This window comes from Eulemur rufifrons, chromosome 2, assembly GCF_041146395.1.
Source record: "Eulemur rufifrons isolate Redbay chromosome 2, OSU_ERuf_1, whole genome shotgun sequence".
Classification (NCBI taxonomy): domain Eukaryota; kingdom Metazoa; phylum Chordata; class Mammalia; order Primates; family Lemuridae; genus Eulemur; species Eulemur rufifrons.
In genome coordinates this window covers 47,120,134-47,144,290 of record NC_090984.1, presented here as the reverse complement: position 1 = coordinate 47,144,290, position 24,157 = coordinate 47,120,134, and the positions used below count along the sequence as shown (strand labels likewise).

Sequence of the window (24,157 nt, the reverse complement as noted above, 5' to 3'; positions counted from 1 at the left end):
GGGCAGCTATGCCTGCTTGAATGTGAGGCAGACAAAAACACTGCGCTGCAGAGGGAGCGGGACGGGCTTGGCCCCCCGCAGCCCCCCGCCCGCGGCCTCCTCAGCGCGCGCCGGCACCGGAGCGGGCGGGCAGCCCCGCGCCGCGCGGGCCCCGCCCCGGCTGTCAGAACCGGTACGCTCCGGCCCAGCCTCGCGCGCGCCGCCCAGCCCAGGCCCCGCCTCCCACTCGTTAACCAGGGACCCTCGGCGGGGCTGCCACCAGAGCCACCGCGGGTCCACAGCCTCCAGACTGCACCCAGGAGCGAAAGAGCGACATGGCGGCGAAAGCCAAGCCCGAGAACCTGTCCCTGGTGGTGCACGGCCCCGGGGACCTGCGCCTGGTAAAACGCGAAGGAGGGTGGGAAGCCTACCCGACCCCGCGTCGCTCCGCTCAGAGCCCAGCCACGGTCCGGCTTCCCTCTTCCTGCCCGGCGCCAGCCCGCACCTTAAGCGCCCTGGCTCCCGGGATCCGAGCTGTTTGCCCTGAGGGGTTGGGGGTGGCGGTGGGTGGTTGTTGCTAACGGCTGGGATCTTGTGGCGTGCCTCTTGGAACCTAGCCCGTGGCTGGCACGTGGGTGGCGCCCAGGACAGTATTTGCAAACTAACTGAAGCCTTCTCTCTCCTTTGCAAGCTGCAGATTCACAGTCCAGCCTCTTGTCATTGTGCCTTTCAGAAAAGATACTAGGGAGACTGCCTGAATTAGGACCTGCCCTGACCTCTGGGCAGACAGCACAGGGGTGGAGGTGGGAGGTAGGCGGGAGGGTATAGAAGACACTGAAAAACTGTGGAATTTAATCTCCCTTGCTTGGGACTGATAAAACCTCCCTTGCAGGATTATTATGATCACAAGAGTACTCAGCATTTAGGAAGTACTCAGAAAGTGCCAGCTCCTCCTTTCCTTCCAGTCCAGGCCTCCCTCTCCAGAACTCCTGGCGTCCCCCTTGCCTGCGCCAGACTTCTGGATCTTGACAGCCCCTAAGTCTCTAATGCTGCTTATCTTCTTATCTCGCTTAGCCCACATCAGGTTCACTTTCCAGCCATTTTCCTTTCTGATTCCATGGCCCTGTCCCTTTAGGACTTTAGGAGCATTCTGTATATGTCTCCTCTGCCTCACCTCCGACCCTGCATTTTGGTCGCTGGCTCATGGAGCCAAGGTTTAGGGAGCTGCAGAGTCAGCCCTGTTGTCATGCCAGGGCTCCCTTGACAAAGTCCGTCTCACATAGTCCTGAGGCGGTCGTGGATATGTGGGACCAATGCCAGCCACCTCTGCTGCTCCCCTGACCCTCTGTCCCCTCAGAGAACATGCAACAGGATCTAAAATAGAGGAACTCAGGTTACCCAGATTAGCAGTTCTTGAGTGTTTGAGAATCTGTGGTCTCCTCATAGAATACAAACAGACTGAGTTTGCAGTTCAGTTTGTTCAAGGACTCCCCTTAAGCCCCTCTATAGACCCTCTAGGGGTCTGGAGACCCCAGCCTAAAAACCCTTGTCCCAAGCCAAAGCTCCGTTTCCTCAGTTGAAGAAAGTGCCATACCCAAGGTGATAGACTTGGTTAGCTAACAGAGCCAAGACAAGAACTCAGAAGTTCAGACTCCCATCATAGTGCTTTTTCTGCTCAATTGGGGCCTCCACCCAAGGTCCTGAACTAAAGTGGTGCTATTACTGTTTATTGCTATGAACGCCAGATGGTATTATGAGGAAGAGAAAGTGGTATAGCTCTACACAGCTTACAAAGTGATTTCCAACTCAATCCTTCATTCCATAAATACTCACTAGAGGAGAGGGTGCCCATTATATGCCAAGCTCTGGGCTCGGGGATTGGGGCCTAGCGAGAAAGCGGACAAAGCCCCTGCCCCCAAGCTTCCCAATGGGGACAGACAGATGAAGTAAACAATTAAGACACAGCATGAGGGCTTTGACATAGGCCTCAAAGAGTAAAGGCCTCACTGGGAGGGGCCCTTGGCCCTCCATATGCTCAGGGCCTGCTTCAGGTCATGTTCCTAATAAGTGGGAGAACTAGAATTAAATTCTGCTCTGCCTTAACTCCTAAACTCATGTCCTCCCACTGCTCAGACACACTACCTCTCTTTATAGTGCCTCTGTAGAACAAAGCCTTGAAGATTGGATGGGAGGAGCTCACCTTAAAATTGATCTCCTCAGCTTTGTATTAGAAGCCACTCTCTGGCTGGGTCAGGGGCTGGGATGGAGTGGCTGTATGCTAAAGGGTCTAGAAAATATTGTGGGCTAGAGAATTTCACCTGTGCTTGTGGGACTGGTACACTAACTGGGTAAAAGTGTTCAGGGGTGAATTCAGGAGGACTCCTAGGTTCAGTTGTAGAGTGGGAGGTGGGGGATCATTTACTAGACAGGGTAGATTAAAATGAGATCAGATTTTAAAATCTGAGTTTAAGATGTCTCTGAGACAGAGCACATGGTGGCTTTGGGAGATTCTCTTGGGTACAGGGGTGTGGAGTACAGGGAGGCTATGTAGGCTGGAGATGTAGATTCAGTAGTTCTTTGTTTCTCTCCTGAGCAGCACTGCATCTCCTCCCCAGGGGACATTGACAGTGTGTCCGGGAGGTTTGGTTGTCACAATGACTAAAGGACATAACTGCAGACTTTTCAGTTCCTAGCATTATCCTGGACAACAAAGAGTTGTCCTGCCCCAAATAGTGCCCTTTTGGGAATTGTGGATGCCCAGCAGGCTGTGGCCCATTAAAGGTGGACCAGAGGCAGGCTCTGCTGGTTAAAATGGTCATTGCCTTAGGAACTACTGTGAAGGGAGCTGTTTGGGGAAACTCCCATTCCTAAAATCTGAACCAAGATTCTGAAGGCTTCTGAATTGGAAAACAAGGGCTCAGCCCTTCTTAGAACTGCCTTCCCTCTTCAGGGGAGGCCAGTTACCAGCCAGCATCCAGGGCCGTGGTTCTGTGGGAAAATGTGAACTGGTTCACTTCGCTTGTCCCCTACCTGGCAGGAAGGGAACCTAATACCCAGCCTCCCTCCTGCCCACAGAGAAGGCATGATTCTTTGCTTTCTTGATGCTCTGGCTACAGGGAACAAAAAATTAAGCTTCTCCCCTGCTAGGTAATTAGTGATCACCTATACCACAGCAAGAGAGGGAGCACTTATAAATTGGGTGGTAAATCAGACACACACATACACTGAGAGACTGGCAGTTTTATTCTATAATGAGGAAAACAAAACAAAAAATCTGAGCCTTCAGAACTTCTGCTTTCCCCCCTCATTTTATATAGAGAAAGTCTGGGAGTTTGAGGGAGCAAGAGGGAGAAGTGACCAAGTTGATGCATAAAGAAGCAAACATCCCATCCACAAATATTGTCAGCTTGCTGAGGTCCTCTTTAAATGACAATAGTAATAAGGTCAGAAGCCAAGTTGGGGAGGCCAGAGTGGAGTTTAGTCCCAGTTCTACTGCTGCTAGTTGTATAACTCAACGTATTATTTTCTGCTTCGATTTCCTCACGAAATGGGGACAATAGTAGTATTCATCTTTTGGCGGCATGAGGATTCGATGGGATCATGCGTGTAAGAGGCCCAGCACACCGCTAGTGATACGTGCTAACTGTACAGTGACGCAGGAGGCCAGAGCCCATGAGAATTGAACACTTAAACCATCTCAGGATAGAAAAAGATGGGTAAAGACCGAGACTTTCTTAACCAAACTATTATAACGTGGCCCTGGCAATAATCTTGTATTCGACTGTATTGCCAGTTTAATTACTTTATGCCTCTTTGGTCAGTCTCTAGACTGGGGAATGAATTGCTAGTCATGAATTTGGGATATAAAACAGTCAAATTAGTTTTTCTGCACAGAAGCTATATTTGGTTGGGGGGGTAGGGGTGGGAGCAGCTTATTTTGTTAGCACTCTAGGGTTCACTTGAATGGTAAAGAAATGAGAGGAATTAATATGAGTGCCTACTGCATTCCAGGCACGTGCTGGGTACTTAACTATCCATCATGAAGGACCAATTTTATTTTTATTTCCAATTGGCCTTGGACGGATATGTTTGCATCGCTACATGTGGATGTGGTGGTGGTGTCGAAACGCTATAAACAATTCTGAATGCTCCTCTCAATTTCTTTACTTATTGTATCACAAATAAGTAATGCTTCTTCGACCATCCTCTGAGTGCACTTTATCTCCCTTATTTCTGAAAGCCAGCTCTTTGAGATTTCAGGCATGAGCATTTGAACAGGGACCAAACAGCCTCTACTTCCAGGGAACTAAACACCAGGGAGGAGAGGATGTTGTCAGATTTTTGTTTTATGATTAGCCAACAAGGAGATAAGATAAAGGAAAAATAATCAATTTTGAATAGTGGGTTGATGTTTAATTTAGTCAGGGGCTGAGCATGGTGGCACACGTCTGTAATCCCAGCACTTTGATGAGAGGCCAAAGCAGGAAGATTGCCAGGAGTTCAAGACCAGCCTGGGCAACATAGCGAAATGTTGTTTCTCAAAAAAAAAAAAAAAAAAAAAAAAAAATTATTGGGCATGGTGGTGTGTGCCTGTAGTCCCAGCTACTCTGGAGGTGCTTTAGCCCAGGTGCTTGAGGTTGCAGTGAGTTATGATCACACCACTGCACTTCAGCCTGGGTGACAGATTGAGACTCTGTCTCTAAACAAAACCCAAAACCCAAAAAACATTAATCAGGGTTTAATGAAGATATTTCTTGAGGTTTTGCTCTTTGAGTCAATGTTTTATACCTTAGGTCAAAAGAATTGCTTTGATAGTAATATTTTTAAAAATAAGGTAATTCTTTATCTGTAATACAACATATTCAAAATGTCCCCTCCTTGCCATACATACTTCACTGTAAAGATTTTTGGGTGAAGAGAAGAGGATTGTACAAGGAGGTAGCATGAACACCAGCAGCTCAAGTTGTCCTAGGCATCATGTTTCTTTCCCTGGTTAGTTTTGCCACCAGGTGGCAGAGCCAGCTGCTTCTATATGATCAGATTAAAGGGCACTGACAATCTTGAAGGAGCAGCTGGATTACACCAGGGAGATTACCCTGATAGAAGATGCGGGTTACTTAACTCTTTAATATCAGAACTGGATTTACCAGTCAGAGGCACCTGAGACTAAAAATAGACTCTAAAACTCCTTCAGAAAAAGGGGAATTAGGGAGGAGCAAATAGCCCAAAGAAATACCTCCCTTGCCTTTATCTTAATTATGTTTCAACAACAAAACAAAACCCAAACCAGATAAACCACTTCAGATTCAAAACAGGAAATTAAATCCAGCAAATATTGCCATCTGACAAGTATTGCCATTGTCTGTGAAAGGCCAAGAGGTACAAAGCTAATATTTTCCCTTCAGGGCAGTAGGAGCAGTAAATGATATCACCAATAGGGTTTTAACATTCTGTAAAAGTTGCCCTATTCTGAGGGGAGAAACTAAAATTATGGGTGTGGGGAAATTTCTCTTTTAAAATTTCATGACAGACGAGTCAAGAAGGAAGGGAAATATGTGCACATATATAGTATTGGGATCCAATTTAGAAGTCTTTAGTGTGGCTGTTAAAGTTGGCAGTTTTCCCAAAACAAGATTTACACTAACAACATTAATTACTGGGGAAAATACGTTCAAATTTTGCAAAGTGATATTCAGCTCAACAATTAAAGAAACATGTAAATATTCAATTACATAGACCTGAACACGGCGAGCACTTAAGATTACTCACAGACAAGCACCCCACAAGGATCAGAGACTTCATATTTTTGCTTAATATAAAGAACCATTGAATAAGATCATGTATGCTTATAGTCATATATTTTGAATTAGGAGGAAATTTGTATATATTTATTACTGGTGAGAATTAAATAGTCCTTTAACTATCCTGTGTGGATTCAGTGTTAGATGCTAGGGGAGTTCAAAGGAGAGAAAGGAGTCACCTCTCCAGCCTGGTGAGGGCAGGGAAGGCTTTTTGCAGGAGGTGATGCCTCAGCACCAGTCCCAGGAATACAGCTGCCTATTGGACAGCCCACCTGGATGTCCCCAGACACCTCTGTCCCAACATGTCCAAACCTAAATCTCCCCAAGTTCCCACAAGAATTAGGAAGTCAACCCAGATGCCTCATTTCCCACCTCATGTGGGATCTTGAAGGAGGGGGATTAGCCAGGAAAAAAATGGCCCCCATGTGGTGAGATGAGTGAGTGCAGGATGAGTCTGGTGGTGAGATGGAGGCATGGTGGCCACCACCTGAGGCCGGTTAGGATTTTCCAGGGCCACTGGGGACTTTAAACAGATTTGCATCATGGAAAGATTGTTACCAACAGAACAAAGGCTGGATGGAGCCAGGAAAGCCTGGGCTGGAGACCAGCTCGGTGGACTTTGGAAGAGCTTTGAACCTCGTACTTTGGCCTGGAGTTTGCCAGTACCAACTCGGCTAGAACAAAGTCTCTTAGGACAAAGTGGCCAATTAGGAAAGTTTTGGATTTTCCTCCCATCCTCAAAACACCCTTCAAATACACAAGGGAAAGGGAAGGGAAAATGGAGGGGAAAGAAGCAAAAATAGGGTCTTCTGTTCTCTGTAGATGTGCAAGGCAGACCCCCTCAGGTTCATAGGAGGCCTGGCAGGCAGGAGCAGGTGCCTGCTGAGGACCTGGAGTGGGGCCAGCCACCTTCCCCACACACTGCCAGCAGTCCCTCACCCTGAGGCAGTGGGACAGCTAGACAGCTTTACACCCTTTCCTAAACTGACATAATCAGGCTTGAAAACACTGCTGGAATCTTACTTCACTTTCTTCCAAACCCCAGCCTTTCAAAGAGTAGTAAGATTTTGTAATATTGACATGAAAACAATGGGAATATAGTTGTCCTTCAATATCTGAGTGGGATTGGTTCCAGGAACCCCATGGATGCCAAAATCCTTGGACACTCAAGTCCCTTATATAAAATGGCATAGTATTTGCATATAACTCATGCACATCCTCTAGTATACTTTAAATCATCTCTAGATTACTTATGCCTAATACAATGTAAATGCTATGTAAGTAATTGCGTATGTATTGTTTTAATTTGTATTTTTATTGTTATATTGTTATTTTTATTGGTTTTTTTTTTAAATATTTTGAATCCATGGATGAAGAACATGAGATACGGAGGGCCAACTATACAAACTTTCCCACAAAACTATTTAAAATATTTGTCAAAAGACAAATTACAACAATTTAGTTTGAAGTTCTTCATTGGCTTTATTTGTGATTTTATTTTTCTATTACAGAAAATAGAATAAGTGTTGAGCTGAGCAGAGAAGTTTGGTTTTATAGATAGAAAAGGACTGAAGAAAGCAGAAACAAAAAAAAGCGTATCAGTCATTTCAAGGTTACTTTTCTTGTAAGGGCAGAAACAGGGAAGTAGAACAATAGAAAAATAACCGATTGGTTAATATCAGGTTACTTCAAGTTACTTTTTGGGGTAAGGATTAAAGCAAAGGGAACTTTATTATGCCAAAACTGGCCAGTTTGGGAAATTTGGCTATTTTCTCTCTCCTGGTTTCTCAGAAGGCCAGATAACAACTTAGTTGTGGTTTGGTAAGGTGGAACTTAGCGCGAATGACTCCATTTTGGTTTTTATTCTGGTCTGTTGGGGCCTTGGCCAGGAGCTTAGTCCATAACAATGGCCTCCTATAATTTTTATTTAACATACTTTACTCTTTTCAAAAGGACAAGGTTGTCTAGAGCTGGTTCAACCATAGTATGAACTAATTATGGAAAAAGAACTTTGATTTTATTCATTTTGTAATAACTTATTTGTATGAGTCGGTACTGCCTTTTATGATTATCTTCATTATACTGAGGAGGACATTGAGGTTACAGTTTATGTAACAACTCTGAGGTCATACAGCCAGTGGACAGGATCCTGGGTGGCATGAAGACAGGCGATTGCAGAGTCTGAGTTCTTCGCTGTACCACTCAGGTTGGCTGGAGGAGGGAAAGAGGCATCTTCCTCTGATTTCTCTTTGTGTTGAGGCTGCTGCTGTAACCCAGGCAAGACATGTTGAGGGCATGAACTCAGTTGTGCAGGTAGAAGTGAGGGAAGGGGGCCAATGAGGAAATATTTAGGAAATATATATTTAGGCTAATTTAAGAAAATATATTTTGGAAAGGCAAGATAACATTTAGTATGTGAGAAGTACGTGAGATGATTCCATGTTCCCACGGAGAGTACTTTCTGAAGTATTTCCACTAGTTACTTCAGGGGTGGGCAGGAAAGTGGGAGGGCTGAAGAAGGGAAAGTATGTATATGATTCAGATGTGTCTGTCTGACTTTAAGTGAAAAATGCAAGACAATTGACATAACTACAGTAAAGAAGAGAGTTACTTCATTCCTCTACCCTCTTGTTACTGTCACTTATAAAAAGATAAGAAATTCTGGCAGGGCGCGGTAGCTCACGCCTGTAATCCGAGCACTCTGGGAGGCCGAGGCGGGTAGATCGTTTGAGCTCAGGAGTTTGAGACCAGCCTGAGCAAGAGCGAGACCCTGTCTCTACTAAAAATAGAAAGAAATTATATGGACAGATAAAAATATATAGAGAGAGAAAAAAAATAGCTGGGCATGGTGGCGAATGCCTGTAATCCCAGCTGCTCAGGAGGCTGAGGCAGGAGGATCGCTTGAGCCCAGGAGTTTGAGGTTGCTGTGAGCGAGGCTGATGCCACGGCACTCTAGCCTGGGCAACAAAGTGAGACTCTGTCTCAAAAAAAAAAAAAAAAAAAAGATAAGAAATTCTGTTTAGGAAACCTTGATTATGACTCAGATGATGAAACTTTTGGGATTGAAGAAACGGGCTGTAGGGATACAAGTGAAAGTTTGGGATCTCAGAGGAGCTAAGGAACTTTGATAAATGAGAAATAGGATAAATGAAATAAGATCATTGAAATCTGAGACGGCAAAGAAGATTAAGTAAACAGAGGATTGTAGCCAACATCATATCAAGGAACCACAAGTAAAAAGCAAGGTTTTTTAGAAACCATTCTGTAACAACTTTCTAAACCATTGTGGGCGCCACAGCCGTGCTTAGGACAATATTTACAAAGTACGGGCTAATCTTAAAATGGTCTTGTGCTCAAGTGGCATGTCTCCTGCAGAGAGGGGAGGCAGGAGATGAGCCTGAGTTGTAAGGGTGACTAGAGTCAGCAAGAAAAAGAAGGGAAAAGGAAAGTTGGTGTGCAGGGAGAGGTATTTTAAGTTCTCCACAAAGTGTGTTCTGCTGCTAAGGAAAAACCAGGCTGTTGGCACAGCACCCTCTAGTGTCCGGAAGAGTCACTGCAGCTTTGCCTGCTCTTACGCAAAGTTGTTCTGGTCTGTTAACTTGAGCAAACATTTACAATAGCAATCTCTAGTGACCCAGGGACTACTTGGTGTACCCGACTGTTGTCCTGAACTTCAATTTTACCACACCTCCATCCCCAAATGGGGTGTTCAGGGCTGGCCTGGCTGGAGGCAAGCGTATGGCTAGTATACTCTGGAATTGCCTCTCAGTGCCTGGGAATTTGCCTACTAGCACCTTCAGTAGGGAGGATGGGTTACTGTTCTGTGTTTGAAATAAAGGCCTTCGCTTTTAGTTTCAATTTAACCTGCGGTTTAAAATTTTCCCTGGTATAACAGAAACATAACCTTACACAGCAATCCCTGATGTTGTATAATGTCAGATGTGGGACCAGAAACTTCTTTGAGGAAGGTTTTGGTGACAGCCAGCTATCCTGAGGTGGATGGATTCCCTCCCTTCCTGCCTTCCTCCCTTTCTCCTGTCCTTCTTTCCTCCCAGATGTAGCCAGTTTAGATTATTAAGAGGTGAAAACTGCCTTAAGCCCCTTCCCCCACATCAGGCTGCTTCTTCTGATGCAGCCCTGCCATTTACTTTTTTTTTTTTTTTTTTTTTTTTTTTTGAGACAGAGTCTCACTCTGTTGCCCAGGCTAGAGTGAGTGCCGTGGCGTCAGCCTAGCTCACAGCAACCTCAAACTCCTGAGCTCAAGCGATCCTCCTGTCTCAGCCTCCCGAGTAGCTGGGACTACAGGCATGCGCCACCAGGCCCGGCTAATTTTTTTTTCTATATATATTTTTAGCTGTCCATATAATTCTTTCTATTTTTAGTAGAGATGGGGTCTCGCTCTTGCTCAGGCTGGTCTCGAACTCCTGAGCTCAAACGATCCGCCCACCTCGGCCTCCCAGAGAGCTAGGATTACAGGCGTGAGCCACCGCGCCCGGCCAGCCCTGCCATTTACTACCTTAGTGTTACCGTGGGCGGGTTGCTAAATCTCCAGATTCCTCAGTCTCATTATATGGAGAATGATGAATAACAGAGGGGTAATAATAGAATGTACCACTTAGGATTTTTGTGAGGATTAAGTGAGGTGATGCCTGTAAAGCACTTAGTACTGTAGCACACAGTACCTGACACAAAGAAGCCGTAGATCAGTGTCAGCTAGCTGGCGCTAGCATTAGCACTTTGGGCTTTGTTTCTCTGGAGAGGAGGAGTTCAAATTAGCACTGAGCCTCAACAGAAAGGCCTGGTAACTTGAGTGAGAACCTCAGACCTTCTGTGGAAGCACTGTTTTGAAGGGTGGTTATGTAACAAGTACAAACACTTGGTTGAGGGCCGAGCACTGTATCTGGTGCTGAAGAGAGAGAAGGCATCGTCTTTGGCATCACGTTTTTCTTATCTTGTTAACAAAAAAGCCACTGATTACTCAGCATAGTGATAGTAATGAGCAGCATTTGTCTAGTGCTCTGCAGTGTTGTTTAATGCTGTGAGGCTGCTCATAAAAGCAGCTGGAGAAGCCCTTTCGGGAAGGAGGCAAGCTTTGAGCAGTGCCCCCTCCTGGAGCTCTCCTCAGGGGGCCCAGCTCTGATATTCTCATCACCTGATCCTCTGCTCTTTGCATCACTCCTGAAGGAGAAAAGACACATTCCACCTTGGGGGAGCAGTGGGGTACCATGGAAGCAGGCTTGGGAGTCAGACACACCTGGGTTGAGCCCGGGTTCATCCACTTGCTGGTGGTACGACCTTGACCAGTTATTGAACTTCCAGCCTCAGATTTCCCATGTGCAAACCGAGGGCTGTGGTGATAAAGCCCAGCCTACTCTCTGGCACACAGCAGGCGCCGTGGGCATTTATGTCCTTCTCTCTCTTCTTCTTGACTACCTTCAAAGGATGAAACAGCCACTTGGCTTTGGCCACTCAGTGGCCTTCCTCCTTATTACCAGGACTTTCCTAGCCAGTTGGCAACCAGGAAAAAAAATCTTACTAACCCAATGCTACTACTGTGGCCACTGCTACTACTGCTAGATGTAAACACCAGAATGGCTCAGATTGCTTTTTGAACGTGTAACAACTTACTTGTATGAGTCAGTACTGCCTTTTATGATTATCTTCATTATACTGAGGAGGACATTGAGGGAACAGAGAGTTTATGTAACAACTCTGAGGTCATACAGCCAGTGGATGGGAGCCTGGGTGGCATGAGGACAGGAGCCAAAATGCAGGTCTTATGTGTTCCCAAGGGGCCCCTAAAACTCCACATGGGAGGTTTTGGAAGAGAGGACCAGGTATCAGTCTTTGTGCTGATAGAAAGGGAAAAGGTCGGCAGTACCAATACATCTTCCACCTGTCTAGAGAGAAAAGCCCTCATCCTTTCCCTAGAGGAGTTTGGCAGACCAAACAAATCTGTATCTAAGAATGTGTTTTTCCAGGAGGGAAGGATCTGATATGGATGGCAAATCTAGAGACCCAAATACCTTTTCTGCCTGGGGGTACATGGAGCATACTTTTTTCTTTGTCCTGGGCAAGTTGCACCAGTGGTGGGATGAGGTCAGCAATTAGAGTCAGCCCTTCCTGGGCTAGGATTGGGCCTTTGGCTTGTAGGGCAGTTAGCGGTTTCCCAGGGAGAGAACCCAGCTTCAGAAATTCTCTCACCCTGTGACACATCACTAGCGACAACCAGTGAGGTCCTCTGTGCACTTTGTGAGTGTGTATGTGTTGTTTGTGTCAGTTGCTCTGTTATACAGAAAAGTGTTGAGGGCTAGGCAGGTTTTCCAGCGTGCATTTAGTGTACCCCCTCAGGAATGCACCCAGCAGCAGTATGGTCTGAGCTTGTGTTAATTCTAAGAAGAAATATTTAAATGAAACTCCATTTGAATTGTTTAAAAATGGAAAATGTTACTAAGGCAAAGTTACTATGCATTCTAAATGTCTTTTTCTATTTTGTTTCTTTTAGGAGAACTATCCTATCCCTGAACCAGGCCCAAATGGTAGGTCCTTAGGAAACTTGATTTATATTTTATTGTTTCCTATTGTTTTCCCTGGAGACATGTGGGTATTGTTCTCTTATCCCTCTTTTCCTATTGTTTATTACATTTTCCTCCCTTAAACAACTATGCTTTTTTTTAGGCTGAGAACCTAGTCTTAGTCCATTTTCCACAGCATGACTGGGTGGGTAGGTTTATCTTGGCTGCTACATGAAGTAAAAGAAATAGTGATAGAACCAGAAAAATTACCATAACAGAATGCTGACTTGTCCCAAAGAATTTTTGATGTAAAGTGTAAGGAGCAAAAGCAGAATTATTCTTCTTTGGGCCTAATGACAGAGTACCCCATCTACTATAAACTGCTATTGGAGTTGCCAAATATGTGTTAACCCTAACCCAAATTTTGAAAAGGAGTGAGTCTATAGAACATAATCTTTTAATTAGCAAAGGGAGCATAGTGCCAGCCTTCCCCCACTCCCTAGGAAGGCCAGAGACCAAAGACTGGGGCAGCCCAGGTCCTTCCATCCAGTAGAGGTGGGGGCGCTGCATGGAGCCCTGCCTCCTGCTCTAATCAGCCAAGCACAGAAAGTGAGCGAGCACACTGGGGCAGGGTTCCTAACACCTGTGCTCCACTCCTTCCAGGACTCTCGCTGGGTGAGCCCTCCAGATTCAGCTGACATGCTGATGCCTGGGGTGGCATCTGTTCCCAGGAAGGACACACCACCCTTTTAGCTAGGGCAGATCTCTGCTGACAGTTTTTCAATCCCTCGTTCCCTGGAATCCCACTTCATAATCCACAGGACCCTGAAGTGAGGCTGGGGGCACTGGACAGAGTTCATCTTCCCCATCCTGCACCCAGCCACTCAGGTCCCCTTTCTGACCTTGAGAAGTTGGGGTTGTCCTTTCCCACTCTGCCCTACCTCACCCCAGAACTGTAGCTTCTGTATGAACGTCAGATGAAGGCAACTTTCCTGGTGGCTCCCAGAGCTTTGCTACTCAAAGTTCAGTTGGATTATTGACTTATAAGTGACAAAAATATAGACTAGATAGAATATAGCTGTTCTATCAGTGTTTAGCAAGTAATGTATGTTCAGGGTTTACACACTTGCACCAAGATAATCATGATGATGTTCAGAGAAGTGAAAGAGACTCACCATGTCCTGAAAAGTTGTTTGTTGATTCCAGAAGTGGCCAAATACAGGCTATCTTCGACCCAAAGGATCCTGGTACAGCTTCTCTCTCTGAAGCAGCATTCTGCTCTCACTTTCTTTTCACTTGCTACACTTGAATTAGAAGGGGAAAAGAGTACATTTCCACGAGTGTTCTAACAAGTCAAATCTAATCTTTTACTACAAATTGGTAACTTCAAGAGAGGAAACTCTGAAACAATTTTCCTAATTCAAATGACTTTCCCTACCTTTGATCTCAGAATTCACCTGCCACTTCTCACTCTGTTCACAAAAACCAAGGAGGAAGGATGTTCTACAGAGCCACACCTGGTGGATTGCTGGTGGTCTGTGGCAAGGGCAGCATGTAAGACATCTGAATGCATAGCAGAGCTTTTGGGTCTCTTTGTCTTTCTGAGGCAGGGTGCTTTCTCAGGGAGATATTTGTAATGTGGTCATCTCAGTCAGACCAGGCCTGTAATCCTTTAGTACTTATTTCAGCAAAGGGGCTCAGTAGCGTTATTTCAAACTTGGAAAACTGACAATAGTACCACCAAATCTCACTTTCTTTAAACCATTGAAGGGAAGATACCAGTTGAAATCTGGATGGTTTAAATAAAGCTGTACCTTTTTAGAAAACAACAGGCATGAAGAACCCAGCCTGATAGTTCACAAAGTGTTGTCAAGCTGAGATTCTGCTAGACTCATTCTCATGAATAGTTAAGAATCAGGCAGAGCATATTAATTGTCCGGAAATGTTTATCTCCTGGAAAACAGTTCGTTCTCTTATCAGGCAGAGCATATTAATTGTCTGGAAACATCCATATCCTGGAAAACAGTTCATTCTCTTAATTGATTGGTACATTTCATCCTACTAGCCATATCTTGTGTACCCAGTGTATTGGTGAGGGTTTTCCAGAGAAGCAGAACCAGTAGGGAGTGTGTGTATGGAGAGAGGGAGAGACAGAGAGAGAGAGAGATTTATTTTAAGGAATTGGCTCATGTGATCATGGGGATGTGGGGGCTGGCAAGTGTGAGGTTTGTAGGGCAGGCCGGCAGGATTCCGGTAAGAGTTGATGTTGCAGTCTTGAGGAGAATTCCTTCTCCTTCAGGACACCTCAGTCTTTGCTTTTAAGGCCTTCAAACTGATTGGTTGAGGCCTACTCATATTATGGAGGGTAATCTGCTTTACTTAGTGTCTACTGGTTTAAATGTGACTCACACCTAAAAAATACCTTCACAGAAACATCTACACTAGTGTCAGACTAAACAGTTGGGCACTATAGCCTAGCCAAGTTGACACATAAAATTAACGATCACATGAAGTTAATTTGCTATGTGGAAGCTCTTGCCTGACAGGGTCTTGGCTCTGTTGCCCAGGCTGGAGTGCAGTGGGATGATCAAAGCCCACTGCAACCTTGAACTCCTGGGCTCAGGAAATCCTCCTACCTCAGCCTCCCAAGTAGCTGGGACTACAGGCAAGTGCCACCACACCTGGCTAATGTATATTTTTTAATTTTTTGTAGAGAAGGAGTCTTGCTATGTAGCCCAGGCTGGTCTCAAACTCCTGGGCTTAAGTGATCCTCCCATCGTGGCCTTCCAAAGTGCTGTGATTACAGGCCTGAGCCACCACCGTGCCCTGCCCCTTGTTAGACTTAATCAGGGTTGCTGTACAGCTTGTTTTCCTCTGCGCTATAAATTTTGTACCTGGTCTTGAAAACCCAGCCTTCTCCCCTGTCCAGAGGGAAATCACAGGGGTACCTCAGAGTGATAGAGGAGTTGCTCCCTCCCTCACTGGTTTTCTCCTGTTTTCTCTTATCAGAAGTACTACTGAAGATGCATTCTGTTGGAATCTGTGGCTCCGATGTCCACTACTGGCAGCATGGTCGAATTGGGAATTTTATCGTGAAAAAGCCCATGGTGCTGGGGCATGAAGCTTCGGGAACAGTCGAAAAAGTGGGATCGTTGGTAAAGCACCTCAAACCAGGTCAGCAAAGTGCTTCAGCTAGCTGATTTATGTATTCATTCAACAACATACATATTGGTGCATGCTTTCTCCAGGCCAGGCCCTCTGTGAAGATCTGGGGTACAGCAGTGAACAAGACAGTCATGGTCCCTACATGCATGGGTCTTACCTTCCACAGGGGATGACAGACCTGGGGCAGACAGGCAGTTACTTAGTCACATGTGTTAAGGGCCATGGAGGAGAATGCAGGGTGTTATTGGTGTGTTTTACCCAGACCCCCTGGCTCATTTGAGGAAGGGATGATTAAGCCAACATTTGAAAGCAAGTAAGGAATAAGCCAGGTAAAGGGGTGGAGAAAACATCCTAGGCACAGAACCACAAACTGCCTTCACCTGCTGAGAACCATCATGAGGGGGCCCTGGATGCAGTGTTTGATTTTTATTAGATACCTGGAAAACCACCAATATTTTTCGTACATTTGCTTAATTCATTTTCCTGGAGAGGGGAATTCTCATCTATGGCAGACTATGTTATTCCCTGACACAATGAATTAAATCCAAGCTGTCTTGGCATAGCTAGCTGTTGGCTTTAACCTTCCTTTGCCAAAGACGCCATTGTATAGCCTGGAGATCATGTCTCAGATTATTTGGGGGAAGGTGAGGGGTGACAGGCGGCACCATCTTAGTTATAAGGCTCTCTGAGCCCAGCCACATGGAGAGGGATTGACCAGCTCTGGAGAATTTGGACATATGTCTTGTTTAGGAATGTTAAGTCAGGACCTCCATTCATCATTAGTGAAATCGAGAAAGCTCCTATAGTGTTGCAGGGTTATCCCAAAGAGGAAGGTTTGTAGCTTCCAACAGTCACTGATGATTGGTTCTTACCTGTGGAACAAAGTCTCTAAATAGAAATTATAACAAGGTGTGGGTTTTCTAAATGTAAGTTTTAACAAGTGCTTATTCAGTTGTCTACAGTGAGTCCAGTCTTGTGCCAGGTGCTTTGAGGGCTTTAAAAAAAATGAGATGATTCCTAGATGCTTAGATCTAATTGGGGAGACCAGACATCAGGACCTACATAAATACCAACAGTTAGAGAACAGGACCATAGGGTGCAAGCAGGTGTGGGAAAAAATAGGCTTTAGGACTTCGAAGAAAGGGCATTCATTGTGGACTGAGGTGGTTAAAGACGGTTCATGGAGGAGATAAGTCTTTGAGCTGACATTTAAGAGTAATAATATAAGAAGAAGAAGGCAGCTAATGTTTATTGATTTACTATGTTAGTCTCCATGTTAAAAATTTTCAGGTATGATTATTTCATTCTTGAAACAACTCTTGAGATCGCATTTTTATCCTCATTCCTTGATGAAGACATTAAAGCTTGGTAATTGCCCGGGCTCACACACCAGTTAGTCTCAGAGCTGGGATGCCCACACTGGGCTTTTGGACTCTAAAGCAAGTGGACTTCCCATCACCTTCATACTTTAGAAAGGTTTCGTACATGAGTTAGTGAAAAGGTCAAAAGCTATTACTATTCTAGTTAAGAGGAATAGAAATATAAAATTACAGAGGTGGTAATAACATTCTGGTTTGCTAATTAGTCTATGTTGCTTGGAGCAGAGGTTTTGTGTTAGGTAGTTAGAGGAGATGATAAAAATGCATAATCTGTATAAAAGTCCCTCTTTAAAAAGCACTGTACAGCTGTGAATTGTTATGTTATTTAATGTAATAATTCAAAGATAAAACTGAATAATATAAAACTTTCCCAATTAAGGAGGATCTTGAATGCCAGGTTGAAGAATTCATCCTTAATGGTATAGGTCAGGGGTGGGGAACCTTTTCATGTCGGAAGGGCACATTAATTTAGCTGTAATCAGGCCGGGCACGGTGGCTCATGCCTGTAATCCTAGCACTCTAGGAGGCCCAGGCTGGCAGATGGTTTGAGCTCAGGAGTTCGAGACCAGCCTGAGCAAGAGTGAGACCCCGTCTCTACTAAAAATAGAAAGAAATTATATGGACAGCTAAAAATATATATATAGAAAAAATTAGCCGGCATGGTGGCGCATGCCTGTAGTCCCAGCTACTTGGGAGGCTGAGGCAGGAGGATCGCTTGAGCCCAGGAGTTTGAGATTTCTGTGAGCTAGGCTGACACCACAGCACTCTAGCCCAGGCAACAGAGTGAGACTCTGTCTCAAAAAAAACCAAAAACCAAAAAAAAAAAAAAAAAAAGCTATAATCGAGGCTGCATTCAAGAAACTTCAATTAGATATACTTAAAAATGTACATTATTTTGTAAAAATGTAACTATGTACTTAATAATTTCAAAAACTGAAAACCATTTGTTAATTTTAAAGTTAACTAACCTTCTAATGACTTTTTTGGGTCTGTTTTTTGTTGGAAAGCATTTGAATATTTGGTTGCGGCATGGTGGTCCTCAGTTTCAGTTGATCCTCTAGATGGGCATCAGTCATTTGTGACCTTAAGAGCATCTTGATTTGGGTTAGGTAGGAGAATGTAGATTTGCAGCAATAAGTGGTTGAAAAGCAAGAAAGCATTTTTTGAGGCATGTTGCTGAAGGTGTGGGTATTCTACTGTGTTTTTCCATATTTCAGTTGGATCATTCTTAGCATGAAACAATGACTTTAAAATGTCATCTACTGCGAGCTCAATCAATTCCATCTGTAGTTCTTAGGTGCCTTGGTGATATCAGCTAGGTGAGGCTGAAATGTTAATATGTGTGTGATGTCATGATTCTTAAAGTCAGTGAACCTTTCATTGTATTCTCCAATTAATAAGTCTATAACAGCCATGTATTCTTCAAATGATTTTTTATTTGTTTTTTTTTTTTTTTTTTGAGACAGAGTCTCACTCTGTTGCCCAGGCTAGAGTGCCATGGCATCAGCCTAGCTCACAGCAACCTCAAACTCCTGGGCTCAAGCAATCCTCCTGCCTCAGCCTCCCGAGCAGCTGGGACTACAGACATGCGCCACCATGCCGAGCTAATTTTTCTGTATATATTTTTATCTGTGCATATAATTTCTTTCTATTTTTAGTAGAGACGGGATCTTGCTCTTGCTCAGGCTGGTCTTGAACTCCTAAGCTCAAACCGTCCGCCCACCTGGGCCTCCCAGAGTGCTAGGATTATAGGCATGAGCCACCATGCCTGGCCTCTTCAAATGATTTGCACATATAATCCTGCTCATCAATGACCTTTGCTAATGGGGGAAAATGTTCATTGCAATTTCCTTTTGAAGACAAAGTGTTTTGAAGAAAATAGCTTTTTTGGAAATGCTTGGATTTTTTGCCACATATTATATATAGACTTAGTTTTACCTTGCAAAGAAATATTCAAGCTGTTTTGATTTGACATATCACGCAGAAATGCTGTATTCCTATAGAAATCTTCTTTCAATAATTCACATTGCTGATTTTGTTCTTTATAAAATTTAAGTATCTGTCCTTGCAGAGATAAAATTTTGGCTAACACTTATCCCTGCCAACACAATACCGGCAAATCTACAATGAATACCTCATTGTTCAACTTTAACATGTGACAAAACTGACAATGCTGTGTTACATTTACACCAATATGGTTAACAATACTTGTAACTTGTTGCAAAGTGTCACTTAAAATAGTAGCTTTAGCACAAAGATTTTGCTGATGCAAGATACAATGAAAAGAAATGAGAGCATCTGGATCTGTTAATAATTTTTTTAACTATGCAATAAACCCTTCACTTTCATGGAAGGCATACCATCTGTACATACACTCACTAAATTTACCAAATTAAGCCCAACTTCACAACATTTGTCTTGAAAGTTGTTGAAGATATCTATTCCCTGTGTTCTGTTCACAAGATTGCCCAAAGCAGGTAACTCTTCGTAACAAAGCAAATCTTCTGTTATGACTTGAATGAAGTATAAAACCTGCACTGAGTCAGTAGTATCAGTTAATTCATCCAAAGCGATTGAATAATATATATTTTCCTTTTGAAGTATTGCATGGAGTTGCTCTGTTCAGTTGAAGGCTAATTCATGCTACCAATCAGTTACAGTTCTCCTTGAAAGAGGCAGTTGTTTGTACTTTGAAATGTTATCTGGGTCTAAGCATTCTACAACTTCGACAATGCATTCTTTCACAATTTCTACATCACTGAATGGCTTCCCTTTTTTTCTGAGTACATAAGCTACTTTATAAGTTGCTTCAGTGGCATTATTTCCAGATCTTATTGCTGCTTGAAAGAATTGTCTTTGCTTTTGCTTTACACCTTTTAATTTCTGCAATATAACCTTTTGCACCTCTCCCTCTAATTTAAAATATTTGTGGTCCTTATGAGTGTTATAATGCTGATGAGCATTGAATTTCTTTAATGTTGATATTGCAGTATCACAAAGCAAGCAAATCATCTTATCTTTAGCAGAAACAAAATAATATTGCAATTCCCGATCCTCATTAAAATCTGTTTTCTTCCTTCAGCATTCTCCTGGTCTTCTCTGACATGATGGGCTATTAAGCAGACAGAATTAAAAAATACTGTCGAGCTGTGCAACTACTCACTAATTCCACTTGTTAGATCCGGTTCCCCTTGGCCCCAGGAACAGAGAGGCAGAGTCACTGAGGCTGCAAAAAGGCAAAGGAGTTTATTGACTAGCCCCGGGCCAGGGTCCAAATTCCAGAGCACCAACGCAGTGGCCTCTCCAGGAACTAGGACCCCGCCCTGCGGTAAAGGTTAAGCTTTTATACTTTTCTGTATGCTAGTTTTCACACGACACGTTAGTCTGCACACGACACGTTATTCTGCACACAACACGTTAGTCTGCACATGACACACTAGTCTGCACACGACACACTAGTCTGCACTTCATCCCCCTTCAGTTTATTTGTTCTTTTTTTAGAAGTGGCTGATCGCGTTGGCTTCTGGTTTGTTGACTCTAAACTTCGGGCTTTTCGCGCTGGCGCCAGTTGTCATCCAGGGGAAGAGGAGGGTCTCCGACGGGGGAGAGGGGCTGTTGTTGCATACCTTCTAGTTTTTGGTTACAAGAGATACTGGGAACACACGCCCTGCACAAGCCGTTCATGCGCTGATCATGTCTTGCTCTTCTTATCTACTTAGTTGGTTGGAGGGCCCCTGGACTCTCCAGCCCTTTATCAGGAAGTAACTTGCGATTACCTTCCCGGGGCTTTGTTTTCCTTTACTTTAGTGAAGCCTGCCATATGCTAAGCACCAAGCCAGCAAGCCATATATACAGAAGCAGAACTAGGCTTCTCACATCCAGGAAGCCTAGCCTATCATTGAGTTACCTTTGTTCTTATCTCTGTTTTTCATTCTGATTAACTATATTTATTAAACAACTAAAAGCAAGCATAGTCACAGAAGCGAAAGCATCGGTTAGAATCAAAGAGAGCACACATTTTCCTACTATCAATTCCTGTTCTTCACACTTCAAAAAGAAACACACTGTACCATTGGCAAAAGCTGATAACAGACTGGCATATTCAACGCCCACAAACCCTCACCAGTCAGCCGCATGTGGTAGTGGCGCCAGTCAGGTGGGGGAAGTTAGAACTAAGTCATGCACATAGCAGCCGTCAATTTAGCTCTTATGGCTTACTAATGTTCTAATTGTGCCAGTCAATCTGGGAGGATTATTTCACTGAAACTTATTTTATTCTTCGGTATTTTAAATATGTTCGTTTTAAAAATAAAAATATAAAAGATGAACAAAAATGTATCAATAAAAATAAAAGGATTTGTTCTGTAAAATTTGGATTCAGTCAAAAGGCTGCATTTAACGACCTAGAAGGCCACACAGGTTCCCCACCCCTCGTATGGGTATAATTTTCAGAAAGTTCACTGGGCAGCAGAGAAAGTAGAGGGAGTCAGAGGAGACAGAAGGAAGAGACATATACAGACACATTTTAGTGGTCACAGGGATTTCTGTGGGTACTTTTTTTAGATTACAAAATTTTTGTTTAAAGTGTGTCATATGTGAACTTTGACTTAAAGTTCTGATCAACTAAGGTAGAAAGAAAACTCATTGAGTATTTCTTAATATTCGTTTACATAATTTAAACATATAAATCAATACGTCTAAGGCACAGAAATTTCCTAGTTTATATACAGTCTGGGTCTAGTTTATATACTGTCTGGCTGGCTGTCTTATAGTTTGAACTTCCTCTACAATAATGAGTTCAGATAATTATAATAATGATAAATACAATAAAAAAGTATTATTATTATATATTACTACTGTTATATCACCATTACCACCACTACTTTTAATGAGCACTAACTATGTGCCAGGACTCTACACTGGTCTGTGAGTACTTTCAACACAAAAAGACATTTAAAATAGCTTAACATGTCTCTGCTGGTTACAGGCCAGACCTGCCATGGCCTCACTAGGCCTTTCCAGGCTGCTAACACCTCCCCAGGCTCAGAGGGCCCCTAACACTAGTGCAGAAGAGAATGCACAGTCGAACCGCCACAGCTTATGACCGTGTGACCACCTGAGAGCTTCTGTTTCCTCATCTCTAAAGCCAAGATAATACTACCACACTGGTTTGTGGTGAGAAAGAAGGGAAATTTTGTGATGTGCTTTGCCTAGTGCCTGGCACGCTGTGGGCACTCGATAAATGGCAAGTCTTGATCCTGCCACCATTAGTACAATCTATTCTATGTAGCAGGTTAAAATGTTTATTCCCAAGGGAGTCTGTCAGTCAGGCTGTACCTGAACAGTCAGGTACTGTGGCAGGATAAGGCCTGGAGGTGATTCCCTGGGCTTGTGCCTCATGGCCTCCTGCCCTGCTGGCATCCAGCCTTGTTGGTCTCCAGCTCAGTTCTTGGACCCCAGAAGGGGAGATTTCTGCTCCTCCCTGTGGAGTTGGCTCAAGCAGGAGGGTCTGTCAGGGTTTCTAGGCTAGTCTCTGATTAGCTCTGCAAGTTCAGATAGGGTTTAAATCTAGTTGTGACTTTCTTTGATGTGTAGCAACAACACCTCTGTGGTATTAAAAACCTCATGTAGGCCGGGCACGGTGGCTCAGGGTGGCCTGTAATCCTAGCACTCTGGGAGGCTGAGGCGGGTAGATCGTTTGAGCTCAGGAGTTCGAGACCAGCCTGAGCAAGAGCAAGGTCCTGTCTCTACTAAAAATAGAAAGAAATTATATAGACAACTAAAAATATATATAGAAAAACTTAGCTGGGTGTGGTGCCACATGCCTGTAGTCCCAGCTACTCGGGAGGCTGAGGCAGGAGAATTGCTTGAGCCCAGGAGTTTGAGGTTGCTGTGAGCTAGGCTGATGCCATGGCACTCTAGCCTGGACAACAGAGTGAGACTCTGTCTCAAAAAAAAAAAAAACCAAAAAACCTCATGTAATTCTGTTTTCTGTTTTCTGCAAACATGGAGGCCGTCCACTGTGCTGACAGTGTAAGTGGAACTCTCCTATGCAGGGCTGGGTACCAACATGAGGATGAACCATCTGAACCATCTCCAAACCTCAGCTAACTGTTTGCCTTAAATTGTTCATATCTTTCTCCCTTTCTTTTACAAGAGAAAAATGCTACTTTGTCTTTAACCAACAGCTTTTACTTGTCACTTTGCAGGGGAAATTTTTGCCAAACAGTAATGTCCTTCTAGATATTAGTGACATTTGCATGTCCCATGGTTTCTTTTCCCCAGATTCACAAATTTTATGTTTAAAAATGTGTCTAGCACAATGCTAGGCACTATGGAGAAATAAATACAAAGCAGAAGACGAAGCAATCCTGAGGCACTCCCTTCCTAGATGAGGAGGCGGGCAAGGCACTCATAAAAACAGCTAGACTGCTGGAAGCACCCAGGTGTCCTTCAACAGGAGAATGGCTAAACTGAGTATGGTATACTCCTACAATGGACACTATTCTTCCATACGAAAGGAACAGACTGTTGATACCACAATAACATAGATCAATCTGAAAAGCATTATGCTAACTAAAAGATGCCAAATTCAAAAGAGTACATACCATATGAACCCATTTTTGTGATGTGCTAGAACAGGTAATACTAATCTGTGGTGAAAAAGATCAAAACATTCCCACCCTCTTGGGGTGGGGGTGGGAATTGCCTGGGAAGGGACACAAAGCAATGGGATTCCTGAGACAGTGGTAATGTTCTGTGTTTTGATAGGGGTTTATATTACAAAGATGAATGGATTTATTAAAATTTACCTAACAGCTCACTTAAGAATCTGTGCATTTCAGGCCGGGCACGGTGGCTCACGCCTGTAATCCTAGCACTCTGGGAGGCCGAGGCGGGTGGATCGCTCAAGGTCAGGAGTTCGAGACCAGCCTGAGCAAGAGCGAGACCCCCGTCTCTACTAAAAATAGAAAGAAATTATATGGACAACTAAAATATATATAGAAAAAATTAGCCGGGCATGGTGGCGCATGCCTGTAGTCCCAGCTACCCTGGAGGCTGAGGCAGTAGGATCGCTTAAGCCCAGGAATTTGAGGTTGCTGTGAGCTAGGCTGACGCCACGGCACTCACTCTAGCCCAGGCAACAGAGTGAGACTCTGTCTCAAAAAAAAAAAAAAAAAAAAGAATCTGTGCATTTCATTTTTACCTTAAGAAAGAACCATAGGCCGGGCGCGGTGGCTCATGCCTGTAATCCTAGCACTCTGGGAGGCCGAGGTAGGCAGATCGTTTGAGCTCAGGAGTTCGAGACCAGCCTGAG

The 24,157-nt window shown here is 44.0% G+C and overlaps 1 protein-coding gene across 1 annotated transcript in view; it reads left to right on the top strand.

Annotated features, from left to right (window-relative positions):
• The first annotated feature begins 227 nt into the window (after positions 1-227).
• Positions 228-24,157, top strand: part of SORD (sorbitol dehydrogenase) — a 39,130-nt gene continuing 15,200 nt past the window's right edge. Inside the window, exons 1-3 of the mRNA XM_069483999.1 lie at positions 228-380; positions 12,286-12,319; positions 15,305-15,469. Of these exons, the coding sequence (XP_069340100.1) occupies positions 315-380; positions 12,286-12,319; positions 15,305-15,469 (265 nt within the window). The 5' untranslated portion in view covers positions 228-314. The remainder of the gene's footprint in view (positions 381-12,285; positions 12,320-15,304; positions 15,470-24,157) is intronic.